This window comes from Symphalangus syndactylus, chromosome 9 (assembly GCF_028878055.3).
Source record: "Symphalangus syndactylus isolate Jambi chromosome 9, NHGRI_mSymSyn1-v2.1_pri, whole genome shotgun sequence".
Classification (NCBI taxonomy): Eukaryota; Metazoa; Chordata; class Mammalia; order Primates; family Hylobatidae; genus Symphalangus; species Symphalangus syndactylus.
The window spans coordinates 110791063-110809150 of record NC_072431.2 but is presented as its reverse complement, the minus strand read 5'-3'; the positions used below and the strand labels follow the sequence as shown (position 1 = coordinate 110809150).

The 18088-nt window shown below is 43.5% G+C and overlaps 1 protein-coding gene across 16 annotated transcripts in view; it reads right to left on the bottom strand.

The window, feature by feature from the left end:
* Positions 1–18088, bottom strand: part of UBAP2 (ubiquitin associated protein 2) — a 127781-nt gene that overhangs the window by 76859 nt on the left and 32834 nt on the right. For 14 of the 16 annotated variants that reach the window (XM_055293879.2, XM_063609042.1, XM_063609045.1 and 11 more), the window contains one exon: positions 16937–17076. In XM_055293879.2, the coding sequence (XP_055149854.2) occupies positions 16937–17076 (140 nt within the window). Of the gene's footprint in view, positions 1–13667; positions 13784–16936; positions 17078–18088 lie in introns of those variants that run through there. The other 2 variants (XM_063609044.1, XM_063609041.1) reach the window with 2 other exon arrangements.

The window sequence follows — 18088 nt, the reverse complement described above, 5'->3', positions numbered from 1 at the left end:
AACTCAAGCAATCCTTCTACTTTTGCCTCCCAAAGAGCTGGAATTATAGGCATGAGCCACCACACCTGGCTATTTTCCTCTTTTATCAAAAACATACTACCATGTAGAATCACTCACATACACAATTTATTATGAATATCTATATCATGTTTAATGCTACATGACAATCCACTGCATAGGTGCTACTTTTTTTTTTTTTTGAGACAGAGTCTCACTCTGTCGCCCAGGCTGGAGTGCAGTGGCGTGATCTTGGCTCACTGCAACCTCCACCTCCCAGGTTCAAGTGATTCTCCTGCCTCAGCCTCCTGAATAGCTAGGATTACAGGCACACGCCACCACGCCTGGTTAATTTTTGTATTTTTGGTGGACAGCGGGTTTCACAATGTTGGTCAGGCTGGTCTCGAACTCCTGACCTCATGATCCGCCCACCTTGGCCTCCCAAAGTGCTGGGATTACAGGCGTGAGCCACCCGCCCGGCCTTACATTTTTTTTTTTAAGCTAGGGTTTCACTGTGTCGGCCAGGCTGGAGTGCAGTGGCACAATCAGTGCTCACTACAGCTGCCTCCCAGGCTCAAGCAATCCTCCCACCTCACACACTCCACTCCCCACAATTTCCCCCAATAGCAGGGAATACAGGCGCACAACACGATACCTGGTTAATGTTTTGTTTTTAGTATAAACAAGGTTCCACCATGTTGCCCAGATTAATATTGAACTCCCGAGTTTAAGCAATTCCTCTGCCTCAGCCTCCCGAAGCGCTAGGATTACAGGCGTAAACCACAGTGCCCAGCCTATATTTCTTACTCTGCAAATTTTTATTACTACTAAAACACTGCCAGAGATCCATTCTTTTCTTTCTTTTTTTTTTGAGACGAAGTCTCCCTCTGTTGCCTTGCAGTAGCGTGCTCTCGGGTTGCGGCAACCTCCGCCTCTTAGGTTCAAACAATTCTCATGCGTGGGACTACAGGCATGCCACCACGTCCTGCTACTTTTTGGTTTTGGTAGAAACGGGGTTTCACCATGTTGGTCAGGCTGGTCTTGAACTTCTGACCTCGAGTGATCTGCCCACCTTGGCCACCCAAAGTGCTGGGATTACAGGTATGCACCACTGCGGCAGGCCGAGGTGCATTCTTATACCCAAATCTGTACATACATCAAAGATAGCTTTTTTTTTTTTTTTTTTTGAGACAGTCTTGCTCTGCTGCTCCGGCTGGAGTGCAGTGGCATGATCTTGGATCACTGCAACCTCCGCCTCCCAGGTTCAAGGGATTCTCTGCAACCTCCGCTTCCCAGGTTCAAGCGATTCTCTGGCCTCAGCCTCCCCAGTAGCTGAGATTACAGGTGTTCGCCATCACACCCGGCTAATTTTTACGATTTTTAGTACAGATGCGGTTTCACCATGTTATTCAGGTTGGTCTTGAACTCCTGACCTTAAATAACCCTCCTGCCTTGCCCTCCCAACGTGCTGGGATTACAGGCGTGAGCCACCACAAACGGCCAAAGATAGATTTCTTTCTTTTGTTTTTTTGAGACAGAGTTTCACTCTTGTTGCCCAGGCTGGAGTGCAGTGGTGCAATCTTGGCTCACTGCAACCTTCACCTCCCGAGTTCAAGCAATTCTAGTGTCTCAGCCTCTCGAGTAGCTGGGATTACAGGCACATGCCACAATGCGCAGCTAATTTTTGTATTTTTAGTAGAGACAGGGTTTCATCATGTTGGTCAGGCTGGTCTCAAACTCCTGATCTCAGGTGATCCGCCCACCTTGGCCTCCCAAAGTGCTGGAATTACAGGTATGAGCCACTGCGCCCAGCCCCAAATATAGCTTTCTATTAATGAATACAAAGAAGTAAAACTATAGGGTCAAAGAAATGTCTACCAGTGTTAAAAGGAGTTTAAAACCATCTCCACAAAAATGCTCTGCACAAAGACTGTAAAGATATATACTCAACGAGCAGTAAATAAGAGAACCTGCCTCCTCAAAACCTTTCCCAAAATGGGCATAATGAACTTTTTAAAAAAGATTTTAAAACTTTTTAATTACAGGCCGGGTGCGGTGGCTCAAGCCTGTAATCCCAGCACTTTGGGAGGCCGAGGCGGGCGGATCACAAGGTCAGGAGATCGACACCATCCTGGCTAACACGGTGAAACCCCGTCTCTACTAAAAAAATACAGAAAATTAGCCGGGTGTGGTGGCGGGTGCCTGTAGTCCCAGCTACTCGGGAGGCTGAGGCAGGAGAATGGCGTGAACCCGGGAAGCGGAGCTTGCAGTGAGCCGAGATCGCGCCACTGCACTCCAGCCTGGAGCAGAGAGCAAGACTCCGTCTCAAAAAAAAAAAAAAAAAAAACTTTTTAATTACTTAAAATGGCCTATATTTGGTGTAATTTTTATTTCTTAGCTCACTATTAAGACTGCAAAACCTCATTTCTACAAAAAAAAAAACAGAAAAACTAGCCAAGGTGGTGGTAAGTGCTGTAGTCCCAGCTACCCTAGAGGCCAAGGTGGGAGGATCACCTTAGCCTGAGGAGGTCAAGGTTGCAGTGAGCCAAGATGGCGCCATTGCACTCCAGCCTGTGTGACAGAACAACCTGGTCACAAAAAAAAGGAAAAAAAAAGGCCGGGCGCGGTGGCTCACGTCTGTAATCCCAGCACTTTGGGAGGCCAAGGCAGGCGGATCACGAGGTCAGGAGATCGAGACCATCCTGGCTAACACGATGAAACTCCGTCTCTACTTAAAAAATACAAAAAATTAGCTGGGTGCGGTCGTGGGCGCCTGTAGTCCCAGCTATGAGAGGCATGAACCTGGGAGGCGGAGCTTGCAGTGAGCCGAGATAGCTAGCGCCACTGCACTCTGGCCTGGGCAAAAGAGCGAGATTCTGTCTCAAAAAATAAAAGAAAAAAAAGTAAATTTTAAGGCTGGGCACGGTGACTCACGCCTGTAATCCCAGCACTTTGGGAAGCTGAGTCAGGAGGAGAAAAGCCTGGGCAACATAGTGAGACCCCCATCTCTATAAAACATTTAAAAATCAGACACTTCTTGCATCACCTTTTTCTTAAATCCCATTGAAAACAACAGCCAGGCATGGTAGCTCAGGCCTGTAATCCCAGCACTTTGGGAAGCAGAGGCAGGCAGATCACTTGAGGTCAGGAGTTCAAGACCAGCCTGGCCAACATGGTGAAACCCCGTCTACACTAAAAATACAAAAATTAGCAGCGCATGGTGGCACGAGCCTGAAATCCCAGCTACTCAGGAGGTTGAGGCACAAGAATCATTTGAACCCGAGAGGTGGAGGTTGCAGTGAGCTGAGATCGCGCCACTGTACTCCAGCCTGGGCAGCAGAGTGAAACTGTGTCTCAAAAAAAAGAAAAATATTAGCCAGGCATGGTGGCGCATACCTGTAGTCTCAGCTACCTGGAAGGCTGAGGTGCGAGAATTGCTTGAACCTGGGAGGCAGAGGGTGCAGTGAGCCTAGATCGTGCCATTGCACTCCAGCCTGGAAGCCAGGGCAAGACCCTGTCTCAAAAAAAAAAAAAAAAAAAAAAAATCTGATAAAAGAATAATATATCTCTAAGTTTTTCTATTTCTTCTTTAAATTACAGAATTCAAGAAATAATTATTTAAAGAAAGTCCTATCACATATGAAAATGGAGTCTAAACTACAAGGAATATAAAACTTAACAATTAATGCCTCAAGAATAACAGAGAATAAAACGGGAAATTTTTTTCCTGTAAAAAGGAAATAAAAGGAAAGAGAAATGAAGAGATAAACAGGAATGGGAGAAAAGAAAGCAAAGTGTCAAACACTGAAGATAGGCAAAAGACAACCCAACTTAAAGCTATGGACAATAAGCCTCCAAAGAATAAAAATACAGTATAGATCCTTAAAACTAAAATTTAAGAAAAATGTCTGGAAAACAAACCGAAAAATGTATAAATATGTCAATGAAAATACACTGTACTTGAGAATATCGATCCCTAAATAATCAGTCCACACTAAGACATTCTTTAGTTTAAGAAATGGACTCTGGCCGGGCGTGGTGGCTCATGCCTATAATCCCAGCACTTTGGGAGGCTGAGGCGGGCAGATCACTTGAGGTCAGGAGTTCAAGACCAGCCTGGCCACCACAGTGAAACCCTATCTCTACTAAAAATAAAAAAAAATTAGCCGGGCATGGTGGCATACACCTGTAACCCCAGCTACTTAGAAAGCCGAAGCAGGAGAATTGCTTGAACACTTGGGAGGCCAGAGGTTGCAGTGAGCCAAGATCGCACCATTGCACTCCAGCCTGGGAGACGGTGAGACTCACCTCAAAAAGAAAAAAAAAAAAAAAAAAAAAAAAAAGAAGAACTGGACTCTAAAAGAACAAACATCCACTGGACAACTAGGCAGAAATGTCAAGAGACCTAGAAGAGAATGAAATTAGAATATCAACAAACTTGTCAAGAGCAATGCTTTGTGTAAGAAAAAATTAATATTTAAGATAGTCAGGTACAGCAGCTCACATCTGTAATTCCAGCACTTCAGAAGGCTGCAGGCAGATTGCTTGAGCTCAGGCATTTGAGACCAGCCTGTGCAACACAACAAAACCCTTTACAAAAAAATACAAAAATTAACCAGTGTGGTGGCATGCACCTGTGCTCCCAGCTACTCAAGAGGCTGAGGTAGGAGGATTATCTGAGCCCAGGAGGTCAAGGGAGAAGGGAGCAGTGAGCGTGACCATGCCACTGCACTCTAGTCTGGGTGACAAAGTGCGACCTTGTCTCAAAAAAAAAAAAAAAAGATAACGTAAAGAAAATGTGGGCCTAGCACTTAGAGCCAACAAAACTGATGTTCTACTAAAGTATAAAAGGTATAAATTGTGAACAACACCAAACACAAGGAATATTGTTCTCATAATCCTTTCCAGAGGAATCAACAAAACCAATGGGTTCAGACAATCAAAACGACTACAGAAACTGACTTAAGTATTGACAGTGACTACTAAACATATTATTTACTAAATGGCTAAAGGGGAAGCATATACTATATAATGAGTACCTAAACAATGTAGACAGAATACAACTGTTTTGCTGTTGATATATATAAAGGCTAATTTTTGTTGTTGATTTTGTATCCTGCAACTTCACTGAACTCATTTCTCAGTTCTAACAGTTGTTTGGTGGAGTTTTTAGGTTTTTCTAAATACAATATGTCATCTATAAATAAGAATATAACATGACTTCTTCCTTTGCAATCTAGACCCCTTTATTTCCTTCTCTTGCCTATTTGCTCTGGCTAGAACTTCTAGTACTCTGCTGAAGTGAGGCCAGGTGCAGTGACTCACAACTGTAATCCCAAAACTTTGGGAGGCTAAGGAAGGCGGATCCCTCGAGCCTAAGAGTTTGAAACCAGCCTTGTGGGTAACTTGGTGAGACGCTCTCTCTACAAAAAATAAAACATTAGCAAGGTATGGAAGTGCACACCAGTAGTCCCAGCTACCCGAGAGGCTGAGGCAAAAGGATCTCTTGAGCCTAGGGCGTCAAGGCTACAGTGAGCCATGTTCGCATCATATTCTAGCCTGGGTGACCCTGTCTCAAAAAAAAAAAATAGCCTTTATTATTTTGAGTTATGTTCCTTCCACACTCAGGTTGTTGATAATCTTTACCACAAAGGGATGTTGAATTTTTTCACATACATTTTTCAGCGTTTATTAAAATGATCATATGTTTTTTGTCCTTGTTTTTTTTTTTTTTTTTTTTTTGAGACTGAGTCTTGCTCTGTGGCCCAGACTGGAGTGCAGTGGAGTGATCTTGGCTCACTGCAAGCTCTGCCTCCCTGATTCACGCCATTCTCCTGCCTCAGACTCCCGAGTAGCTGGGACTACAGGCACCCACCACCACGCCCGGCTAATTTTTTTATTTATAGTACAGTCAGGGTTTCACCTTGTTAGCCAAGATGGCCTCTACCTCCTGACCTCGTGATCTGCCCGCCTCGGCCTCCCAAAGTGCTGCAATTACAGGAATAAGCCATCACGCTGGCCTGTCCTTGTTTTTCTTAACGAGATGTATCCTGTTCATTGATTTGCATATGCTGAACCATCCTAGTGACACAATTATTTTTAAAAAGAGGGCCAGAGGCTGAGGCAGGAGAATCGCTTGAACCTGGAAGGCGAAGGTTGTAGTGAATCAAAATCGCGCCACTGCACTCCAGCATGGCAACAGAGCAAGACTCGTCTCAAAAAACAAAAATACACATACAAACACAAAATTAGCCGGGCTGGGCATGGTGGCGCATGCCTGTAATCCCAGTTACTTGGGAGGCTGGGACAGGAAAACTGTTTGAACCCAAGAGGCGAAGGCTGCGGTGAGCTAAGATCGTGCCATTGCACTGCAGCGTGGGCAACAAGAGCGAAACTCCGTCTCAAAAAAAAAAAAAAAAGTGGGACACAGAAAATGACTAATTTTGGGATAATCTAATTCTACCACCTTCTGGTTCCCTTTGAACCAGGATGGTGTGTGGAAGCAATAAGACATAACACAAAAGAAGTTAAAAACCCTGTCATCAGCTGGGTGCAGTAGCTCAGGCCTGTAATGTAAGCACTTTGGGAGGCTGAGGCAGACGGATCACCTGAGGTCAGGAGTTCCAGACCAGCCTGGCCAACATGAGACCCCGTCTCAAAAATGTAATAAAATAAAAATGCAACAGAGATTGTGTCTGGACTGCAAAGTGTAAGATAGTTACTATCTAACACTTTACAGAAAAGGTTAGGCAATCCTTTATGTAAAAAGGTGACCAGGCGCAGTGGCTCCTGCCTGTAAACCCAGCACTTTGGGAGGCTGAGGCAGGCGGATCACAAGGTCAAGAAATCAAGACCATCCTGGCCAACATGGTGAAACCCCGTCTCTACTAAAAAAACAAAAATTAGCTGAGCAGAGTGGTGTGCGCCTGTAGTCCCAACTACTTGGGAGGCTGAGGCAGGAGAATGGCTTGAACCCAGAAGGCAGAGGTTGCAATGAGCCAAGGTCACGCCACTGCACTCCAGCCTGGTGACACAGCGAGACTGTCTCAAAAAAAAAAAAAAGTTAACATTTAGGATAGCTGGGTGAATATATCAATATCTCTATCATTCTTTGCAACTTTTTTACAACTCTTAAAATTATTCCAAAATAATTTTTCCCTAAAAAATTGGTGGTTTTTTTTTTTTGAGACAGAGTCTTGCTCTGTCGCCCACGCTGGAGCACAGTGGCACAATCTCGGCTCACTGCAACCTCTGCCTCCTGGGTTCAAGTGATTCTTGTGCCTCACCCTTCAAGTAGCTGGGATTACAGGTGCGCACCACCACGGCCAGCTAATTTTTCTATTTTTAGCAGAGATGGGGTTTTGTAATGTTGGCCAGGCTGGTCTCGAACCCTGGCCTCAGGTGATCCACCCGCCTCAGCCTCCCAAAGTGCTGGGATTACAGATGCAAGCCACCTCACCTGGCCAAAAAGGTTTTTTTCTTATATATTTTTTTAAAAATATTTTTTATGGAGACAGGGTCTCGCTACTTGGCCCAGGATGGTCTTGAACTCCCGAGCTCAAACAATCCTCCCACCTCAGCCTCCCAAAGTGTTGAGATTACAGGTGTGAGCCACCATGTCCCGGTTCAAAATGTTTTTTTATTAATTGGTAAGCCAACAGATTCAAGCACTTGTCCTACCATACAGTATAAGTAGTTTGTAATTTTTGTAGAGACAGGTCTCACTATGTTACTCAGGCTGGTCTCGAACTCCTGGACTCAAGCAATCCTCCCACCTCTGCTGGGACTACTGGAGTGAGCCACCATGCCCAGCAGGGAACAATCTATGTAAATATTCCATGTAACAAATGAAAAATAAGTGACTTTTATATATATATATATTTTTTTTTTTTTGAGACAAGAGTTTCACTCTTGTTGTGCAGGCTGGAGTACAATGGTGGGATCTCTGTGCATCGCAACTCCGCCTCCTGGGTTCAAGAGATTCTCCTGCTTCTGCCTCCCAAGTAGCTGGGATTACAGGCATGTGCCACCACGCTTGGCTAATTCTGTATGTTTAGTAGAGACTGAGTTTCTCCATCTTGGTCAGGCTGGTCTCAAACTCCTGACCTCAGGTGATCCGCCCACCTTGGCCTCCCAAAGCGCTGGGACTACACACATGAGCCACCGCGCCCAGCAGGAAATGACATATCTTTTCTAACAAGTTTTGTATTGGCATGTTATTGTGATTTTAATACGGATTTCTCTAAGCCTAATGAAGTAAAGGATCTTTTCACGTACTTATTTGCAACACATATACCTTCCTGAGTGAAATCTCATTCAAATCTTTTGTCCTTTTTTGAGATAGGGGTCTTACTCTGTCACTCAGGCTGGAGTGCAGTGGCATAATCATAGCTCACTGAAGCCTCAACCTCCTGGGGTCAAGCAATTGTCCAACCTCAGCCTCCCAAGCAACTGGGACTAAAGATTCCTACTATCCCGTTCGCCAATTTTTTTTTTTTTTTATTTCTAGTAGAGACAAGGTCTCCCTATGTTTATGTTGCCTATGCTGGTCCTGAACTCCTGGGTGCAAGTAATCCTCCTGCCTCAGCCTCCCAAAGTGCTGGGATTACAGGCATGAGCCACCATGCTCCACTTTTTGTCCATTTTGTTAAATGTGTTATTTCCTTATTTTTGTTTCAAAAGTTTGTGACAAGTCCTTCATCAGATGCAAAGATTTTCTCCCGATCTGTGGCTTGTCTTTCCATTCTCTGAACAATCTTTTGAAACTGTAAGTTTTCAGTTTTCCTAAAGTCCAGTTTATCCATTTGTTCTTTTATGGATCATGCCTTTGTTGCTACATCTAGGAAACCTCTGACTAAACCAATAGCATGGAGATTTTCTCCCGTATTTTCTTGTATAAACTTTAAGCTTGGGGTTTTCAGTCTATGACCCATTTTTTTGTTTTTATGAGTGATTTGCATATTGATATACAATAGTTGCCCTACTATTTACTGAAAAGGCCATGCTTTCCCCTCTACATTGCCTCTGACTCTCAAAAATTGGTTGTCGACATATAAGTGAGTTTATTTCTGGACTCTCCATTTTATTTCACTGTCTACCTTTACACCAATCCAAAACACTAGGCATGGCAACCAAGTGTTGGTGAGGATTTTACGCCAGCAGAACTGGAACTCTGCTGGCAGAAAAGCAAAAAGCAAATGGTACAACCACTTTGGAGAACAGTTTAGCAATTCTTTTTTTTTTTTTTTTTTTGAGACGGGGTCTTATTCTGTCACCTAGGCTGAAGTGGACTGGCGCAATCTCTGCTCACTGCAACCTCCACCTCCCAGGGCTCAAGCAATCCTCCCATCTCAGCCTCCTGAGTGGCTGGGACTACAGGCACAGGCCACCACGTCTGGGGGATTTTTGTATAGACAAGGTTTCGCTGTGTTGTCTAGGCTTGTCTCAAATTCCTGGGCTCAAGGGATCTCCCCGCCCGCTTCGGCCTTCCAAAGTGCTAGGATTACAGGTGTGAGCCACCATGCCCCTACATCTGGCAATTTCTTTTTTCTTTTTTTTTTTTGAGATGGAGTCTCGCTCTGTTGCCCAGGCTGGAGTGCAATGGCATGATCTCCACTCACTGCAACGTCCGCCTCCCAGGTTCAAGCGATTCTCCTGCCTCAGCCTCCCAAGTAGCTGGGATTACAGGTGCCCACCAGCACGCCTGGCTAATTTTTTGTATTTTTAGTAGAAATAGGGTTTCATCATGTTAGCCAGGCTGGTCTCAAACTCCTGACCTCAAGTGATCTACCTGCCTTGGCCTCTCAAAGTGCTGGGATTACAGGCATGAGCCACCACACCCGGCCCGAAGTCCTGTCTATTAAAAAAAAAAAAAAAAAAAAAACCAGACAGGCACAGTGGCTCATGCCTGTAATCCCAGCACTTTGGGAGGTCGAGGCAGGCAGATCACCTGAGGTCAGGAGTTTGAGACCATCCTGGCCAACACGGTGAAACCCCGTCTCAACTAAAAATAGAAAAATTAGCCGGTCATGATGGCGGGTGCCTGTAATCCCAGCTACTCAGGAGGCTGAGGTGGGAAAATCACTTGAACCTGGGAGATGGAGGTTGCAGTGAGCCCAGATTGCGCCACTGCACTCCAGCCTGGGCAACAAGGGCAGAAACTCTGCCTTAAAAAAAAAAAAAAAAAAAAAAGACAATAAACAAATAATACACTCTAGTCAATGATATCCATTCGGAAGTGATTAAGAGTACCACTAATCATTCAATTCACTTTGAAAAGCATTAAAAAGTTAGATAAAATAATGGCTGGCTAAACAGATGTGATAAAACAAATAGAGCAACAAGGTAATAGAACATATGGATATTGACTGTACAACTCTCAACTTTTCTTCATGTGTGACCATTTTCATAATAAAGTATTGTGGGGAGGGATTTTGGCAGACAGAAAAGGAGTGGAGGCGGCGGCTTGGGGTGGTAGATGTGTTAAACAGGAGCTACAACAAAGATTTTTTTTAAAAAGTAAAATTATGGACTACTTGTGACTATCCACTCACTGCACAGTAAGTATTATTACAAGAACATCCCTGGTTTAAAGACATTTCAGACAGAAACTACTTCATGCAGAAATGTCAGAGTAGAAGATAAACCAAAGTCAGGGAGTATGGCTGAAATCTTTGTGGAAAAAGTATGAAAAAGTAATGGCGGAGTGGGGGAACCAGGAACAAATGACTCAAAAGGCAAGAATATTTAAACTTGAAAACTGCCTGAGAATAGCCAGTGCTTTGTAAACGTGCACAATTTACAAAACCAAAGAAACACTTACCAACCCGATAAAAATATTAACAAACAAGAACTTGATGGGTGAAAGAATCTCACCAAATATTTCAAGCAGAATAGTTATTAATAATCGCATTTTGCTGTAGGGGGCAGTCTGGGGCTTATATATGTTTCTACATTATCATTCTGATACTGTTTCACCCATACATTTCTAACTATAAAGTCACTATTCATTGCCATATGTAAGGTAAATGCCAATGACTGATTTATTCAGACTTAGCTTTTTCAGCTTAAGTATTATATGACACAAATACTCTGTATTTCTCTTCAGTAATATCTTTTTTATTCCTAAAAGGGATAGACAGACTACTTCTGAAAGCATAGCCAATACACATAATAGCCATTTAACAATAACAATATAGTAACACTAGTGCTAGCATATTTATGAAAATAAATTTTAATGAGAACTTTAAGTATTTTTTTTACCTTTATAAAATACCCTGAGTCAAGAAAAAAAATAATTTTCTTTGATAAACAATTCAATAAATATTTGATAAACAAAGCACCAAACATAAGAGTATAATAGGGAAGTTACCAGGCTGAGCTCTAGGAAGTGTCAAGAGGTCGGTACAGCTTGGGAAAAAAGAGGAAAAATCAAGATCAACTGGTAATTCTTAAGTTAAACAAGGTCAGTGCACCCTCCCCTGCAATAAACATTAGTGACATACACTAGGTCACATCTCAAGTTGAAAAATATCTTGCCAAGAAAAGTAGCATCACTACAGCTCTTCCTCTGGATCTCTTATCCATTCACATGGCTTATTACGAACTTAGCTGCTTTCACAGTGGAAAATGTGAAATTTTTCAAATGAATCCAAATTTTTTTTAATTAGAGCTGTCACCCAGAAAAAAATCGGAAATAATAATAAAGTAGGATTATTTATGCCCACCACCAAAGATAAACATTATTAACAGTCTACTAAGCCTGTTCTCATTAATGTTCAACAGTTTTGCTTTAATTTTACATATTTTTTGAGTTGATCAGGAAGCATACCTTTTCTAAGACATTTTATATCACAATTTTCAAATATTCTTATAATCACTTCATAATTGTGGAATGTTCACATAATTTTGTGGAATTTTCACATAAATTCACAAGAGAGTTGACATCTGAATACAATGTATATTCCACAATCTAATTAGCTAAAAGGGACATTACAGCTGGGCCCAGTGGCTCATGATTGTATTCCCAGCACTTTGGGAGGTCAAGGCAGGCGGATCACCTAAGGTCAGGAGTCCGAGACCAGCCTGGCCAACATGGCGAAACCTCGTTTCTACTGAAAATATAAAAATTTGCCAGGCATGGTGGCGCATGCCTATAATCCCAGCTACTTGGGAGGCTGAGGCAGGAGAATCACTTGAACCCAGGAGGCGGAGGTTGCAGTGAGCTGAGATCGCACCACTGCACTACAGCCTGGGCATCACAGTGAAACTGTCTCTCAAACAAAAAAAAAAAAAAAAAAAAAGGCATTATGAGGACCATTGAAAAAATATAAGTATAGTCTGTAGATGTTCTGATTTTTTATAATTGTACTGTAATTATGTAAAAAGATCCTTGTTTTTTAAAAAACACTGAGGTATTCAGTGAAGAAGAACCTTATTCACAACTACTTGTCAAACGTTTCTGGGAATAAACTGTAGGGAAAGGAAGAGAACAGGATAAAGTAGATGTGACAGAAATGTTAACGTCTAGGGAATCTGAAAGAAGGGTATTCAGTAATTATTCATATTCCTGTTGCAACTTTTCTGTAAGTCTCACAATGTACTTTTTTTTTTTTTAAATTGAGGTTCACTGTCAGGCCCAATGGCTCACACCTATAATCCAGGCAGTTTGGGAAGCTGAGGTGGGCAGATCACTTGAGGTCAGGAATTCAAAACTGACTAACCTGGCCAACATAGTGAAACCCCTCTCTACTAAAAATACTAAAATTATCCGGGTGTGGTGATGTACAAGTGTAGTCCCAGCTACTCTGGAGGCTGAGGCAGGAGAATCACTTGAACCCAGGAGGCACAGGTTGCAGTGAGCTGAGATCAAGCCACTGCACTGCAGCCTGGGCAACAGAGTGAGACTCCATCTCCAAAAAAAAAAAAAAAATTGCCGGGAGCGGTGGCTCACGCCTGTAATCCCAGCACTTTGGGAGGCCGAGGCGGGCGGATCACGAGGTCAGGAGATCAAGACCATCCTGGCTAACACGGTGAAACGCCGTCTCTACTAAAAATACAAAAAATTAGCCGGGCGAGGTAGCGGGCGCCTGTAGTCCCAGCTACGCGGGAGGCTGAGGCAGGAGAACGGCGTGAACCCCGGGGGGCGGAGCCTGCAGTGCGCCGAGATTGCGCCACTGCACTCCAGCCTGGGTGAAAGAGCGAAACTCCGTCTCAAAAAAAAAAAAAAAAAAATTGAGGTTAAAGGAGATTTAAGTAACTCATCTAATTAGTAAGTGCTAGACCCAGGACAAAAATCCTGGTTTATACGGATTCAAAAGAATTCTCACCACCTGGTGCAGTGGCTCACGCCTGTAAACCCAGCACTTTGGGAGGCGGAGCCGGGTGGATCACCTGAAGTCAGGAATTCAAGACCAGCCTGACCAACATGATGAAACCCCGTCTCTACTAAACATACAAAAAATTAGCCAGGCGAGGTGGAGGCAGAAGTTGCAGTGAGCCGACATCACAGCATTGCACTCCAGCCTGGACAACAAGAGCAAAACTCCGTCTCAAAAAATAAAAAAAATAAAAAATAAAAAACTCTCTTTCATCATGCAACCTGAATAGGTTATCTCAGAACACCTCTAACATAACACTGGACATTTAAAATTGAGTAATTAACATCTTACCGGCAGGGCGTAGTAACTCATGCCTGTAATCCCAGCACTTTGGGAGGCCAAGGTGGGCGGATCACCTGAGGTCAGAAGTTTGAAACCAGCCTGGCCAACACGGCGAAACCCTGTCTCTACCAAAAATATAAAAATTAGCCAGGCGTGGTGATACGTGCCTGCAATCCCAGCTACTCCGGAGGCTGAGGCAGGAGAATCGCTTGGACCCGGGAGGCAGAGGTTGCAATGAGCTGAGAATGCGCCACTGCACTCCAGCCTGGGCGACAGAGCAAGGCTCCATCTCAAAAAAAAAGAAAGAAAAAAAATTACCAAATAAAGCCACTTTTTATGACCCCAATTTAAGATTAGTTTCTTAGCAACTACTTCCCAGAATAGGATTAATGAATAAATAAACATGAATAATTTTCCTAATGCATACTAGTGTTTAAAAGAAAAAAATTTAAAAGGGCCAGGTGCAGTGGCTCACGCCTGTAATCCCAACACCTTGGGAGGCCAAGGGGGGACAGATCACTTGAGGTCAGGAGTTTGAGACCAGCCTGGCCAACATGGTGAAACTTCATCTCTACTAAAAACACAAAAAACTTAGCCGGGCATGGTGTCTCACGCCTGTAATCCCAGCTACTGGGGAGGATAAGACAGGAGAATTGCTTGAACCCCAGAGGCAGAGGTTACAATGAGCCAAGATAGAGTAACTGCACTCTAGACTGGGCTACAGAGCAAGACTGTCTCAAAAAAAAAAAAAAAAAAAAAAAAAAAAAGGGTCAGGTGCGGTGGCTCACGCCTATAATCACAGCACCTTTGAAGGCTAAGGGGGCAGTCACTTGGGGTCAGGTGTTGGAGACCAGGCTGGGCAACATGGTGAACCGTGCCTCTATTAAAAATACAAAAATTAACTGGGGGTGGAGGCAGGCGCCTGTAATCCCAGCTACTTGAGAGGCTGAGGCAGGAGAATCGCTTTAACCCAGGAGGCAGAGGTTGCAGTGAGCTGAGATGGCACCATTGCACTCCAGCCTGGGCGACAGAAGGAGACTCCATCTCAAAGAAACAAAAAAAATTAGGCAGGCATGATGTTGCCTGCCTGTAGTCCCAGCTACTTGGAAGGCTGAGGCAAAAGAATCAGTTGAACCCGAGAAGTGGAGGTCGGAGTGAGCCGAGATTGGCCACTGCACTCCAGTCTGGGCGACAGAGTCCGTCTCAAAAAAAAAAAAAAAAAAAAAAGACCATTCATTAAGCAAACTTTTTCCTAAGTAAATTCAACTATAAAGGAGGACCTAGCCTAAAACTTCCAAATTTTTCCATCACTGGCCTAGATCAGTTTGTGAATAAATTCCTATCAGAGTAAGTGTATTTAGGACCAAGCACTGAGTAGCAGAGATATCTGTCTGTTAATACCAGCAGAATACTACACTAACTTCATACTGAAAAATGTAACGCAACACTTAAATCTCCTCACTATGTCCCTTAACAGGGCACTTGGGTATAAATGAGTGATTATAAGAAGCACTTTTAATTAACTATCATAGTCAAATCAATCTGCAAGTAAGACAAATTGGATATAGTTTACTTACTTGCATATTGCCTGTGAAAAAGGGTTTGCCAATCTAGTCAATAACATGTATATAATGCTTAATTTTGCACCAGGTACTGTGCTTAGCACTTGACTTATCTCACTTCACTTAAAATAATAATATAACCAAATTGAGGAGGGAGTATTTAACATTAAAAATTTTATTCAAATGGGTCTTTGTTTTTTTGAGACAGAGTCTCGCTCTGTCGCCCAGGCTTGAATGCAGTGGTATGATCTTGGCTCACTGCAACCTCTGCCTCCCAGGTTCAAGCAATTCTCCCTGCCTCAGCCTCCCGAGTAGCTGGCATTACAGGCACCCACTACCACGCCTGGCTAATTTTTGCATTTTTTTTTTTTTTTTTAGTAGAGACAGGGTTTCACCATGTTGGGCAGCCTGGTCTCGAACTCCTGATCTCAGGTGATCTGTCCACCTCGGCCTCCCAAAGTGCTGGAATTACAGGCATGAGCCACTGCGCCCAGCCTCAAGTGGATCCTGATCATTAAAAGCCATTCTAAGATTCAAGCACTCTTCCTTGTGCTTTGAAGAAAAGGCAGGTTTTTGTTTTCTTGTTGAGCCAAGGTCTTACTCTGTCACCCAGGCTGGAGTGCAGTAGCACCATCATAAGTGATCCTCCCACCTCAGCCGCCCAAGTACCTGGGACTACAAATGGAAGCCATCATGCCCAGCTACTTTTTAAACTTTTTGTAAAGACAAGGTCCTCACTATGTCGCCCAGGCTGCTCTTAATTCCTGGGCTCAAGCAATCTCTTGCCTCAGCCTCCCAAAGTGTTGAGATTACAGACATGAGCCACTATGCCCAGCAAAGGCAGCTTTTTAAAGTCTATTGTTAAATTCAGGTATTTTACTACTTCAGACTATTAGTTCTCCATCTACCTTGGATTTTCATATTTCATTCTAAGGACACACTTAAATTAACAGAAGGGAGAAGGGAGAGGAGATGATGATGAAGCAGCAGGGAAGGAGGATGAGGGGAAGCAGAGGAAGGTGAAAGGGGAGAGGAGGAGGAGGAGTAGGAGGAAGAGGAGGAGGAGGAAGAGGAGGAAGAGGAAGAGGAGGAGGAGGAGGCAGCGGCAGCAGCAGAGGTGGCGGTGGCGGTGGTGGTGGTGGTGGTGGCAGTGGCAGCCTAATAGCTAAGAGGTACCTGGAAAAGGTTAGCATTAAAGAGTTCTCATGGAACAACATCCAATTGTACCTGAATCAAGTACAATACTTCTTCCTATTCTTCATTACCTACTTTTTATTTTTTATTTATTTATTTATTTATTTTTTAGGAAGGAGTCTCGCTTTGTCGCCCAGGCTGGAGGGCAGTGGCGTGATCTGGGCTCACTGCAACCTCTGCCTTCTGAGTTCAAGCGATTCTCCTGCCTTAGCCTCCCGAGAAGCTAGGATTACAGGCGCACGCCACCACGCCCAGCTAATTTTTGTATTTTCTTAGTAGAGGTGGGGTTTCACAATGTTGGCCAGGCTGGTCTCAAACTCCTGAACTCAAGTGATCCACCCACCTCGGCCTCCCAAAGTGCTGGGATTACAGGCGTGAGCCACCGCACCTGGCCATCACCTACTGTTTAAACACAGGGTCCAAAATCCTAAAGTTTCCTACAAAGGAAAATATTAAATCATATGCTCTCCCTTAATTTCCTTAATTCTAAACAAGGCAAACAAGAGCTCCACAAAAACTTACCTGTACCACTTGTTTCTGTGGTTGCGTTGATTGTGCTGCTGAAATCTGTGGTTTTTCCCGAGCACCTCGACAATGGTCACTGCTCACTGAAGTCATCATATACAGTATATACAAAATAATGTATGTACAAAATAGAAAATCTGCAAGAAAGGAAGGATGGTAAGCAAAACAATTATAGTAAAAGACAAGCATGTACTTCAGAGAAAACAAGGACATTTACAATAAAAGATAAAAGCTCTCTGGAATACAAATTCTCAAGAAGTAGCCCTTGAGGATTTTACATTTTGCTGGTATGTTAAACCAATTCGACTACTGCAATCTAAGTGTATGGTTTACGAGCTTAGCAATTCTAAACCAAAATCTCAAGTACCACCAATTTTAACCAGCAACCATTTTATCACTACATGTAGTCACTGTACATGAAGTGCTATCTGCCTCTTACTACTTGCAGTTGGTATTTGAACCCCAAAACAACATTGCATCCAGCCAAGATTTTACCTGCCAATAACCCAATTTAAAATGTGTCAAGAAACAAGCTATGCCTAAAAGCAAAAGTCACCTGTAAATAATAAATCTTAAACAATTGTGTGGCCGGGCGCGGTGGCTCACGCTTGTAATCCCAGCAATTCACGAGGCTGAGGCAGGCGGATCATGAGGTCAGGAGATCGAGACCATCCTGGCTAACACAATGAAACCCCGTCTCTCCTAAAAATACAAAAAAGTTAGCCAGGCGTGGTGGCGGGCATCTGTAGTCCCAGCTACTCAGGAGGCTGAGGCAGGAGAATGGCGTGAACCTGGGAGGCAGACGTTGCAGTCAGCCGAGATCGCGCCACTGCACTCTGGCCTTGGCGACAGAGCGAGACTCCATCTCAAAAAAAAAAAAAAAAAAATTGTGCATATAATTTTCTTTGATTTGTTGAACAAATATTTATTGACTAGCCACTAAGTGTCAAGCACATAATTATGTCATCAAAACATGATTCTAAGCTGGGCACGGTGGCATGCACCTGCAATCCCAGCTGTTTTGAGGCTAAGATGGGAAGACTGCTTGAGCCCAAGAGTTTGAGACCAGCCTAGACAACATTGTTAGAACAACTCCACCTCAATTAAAAAAAAAAAAAATTATAACAATAAGATTCCTACTTCCTACCC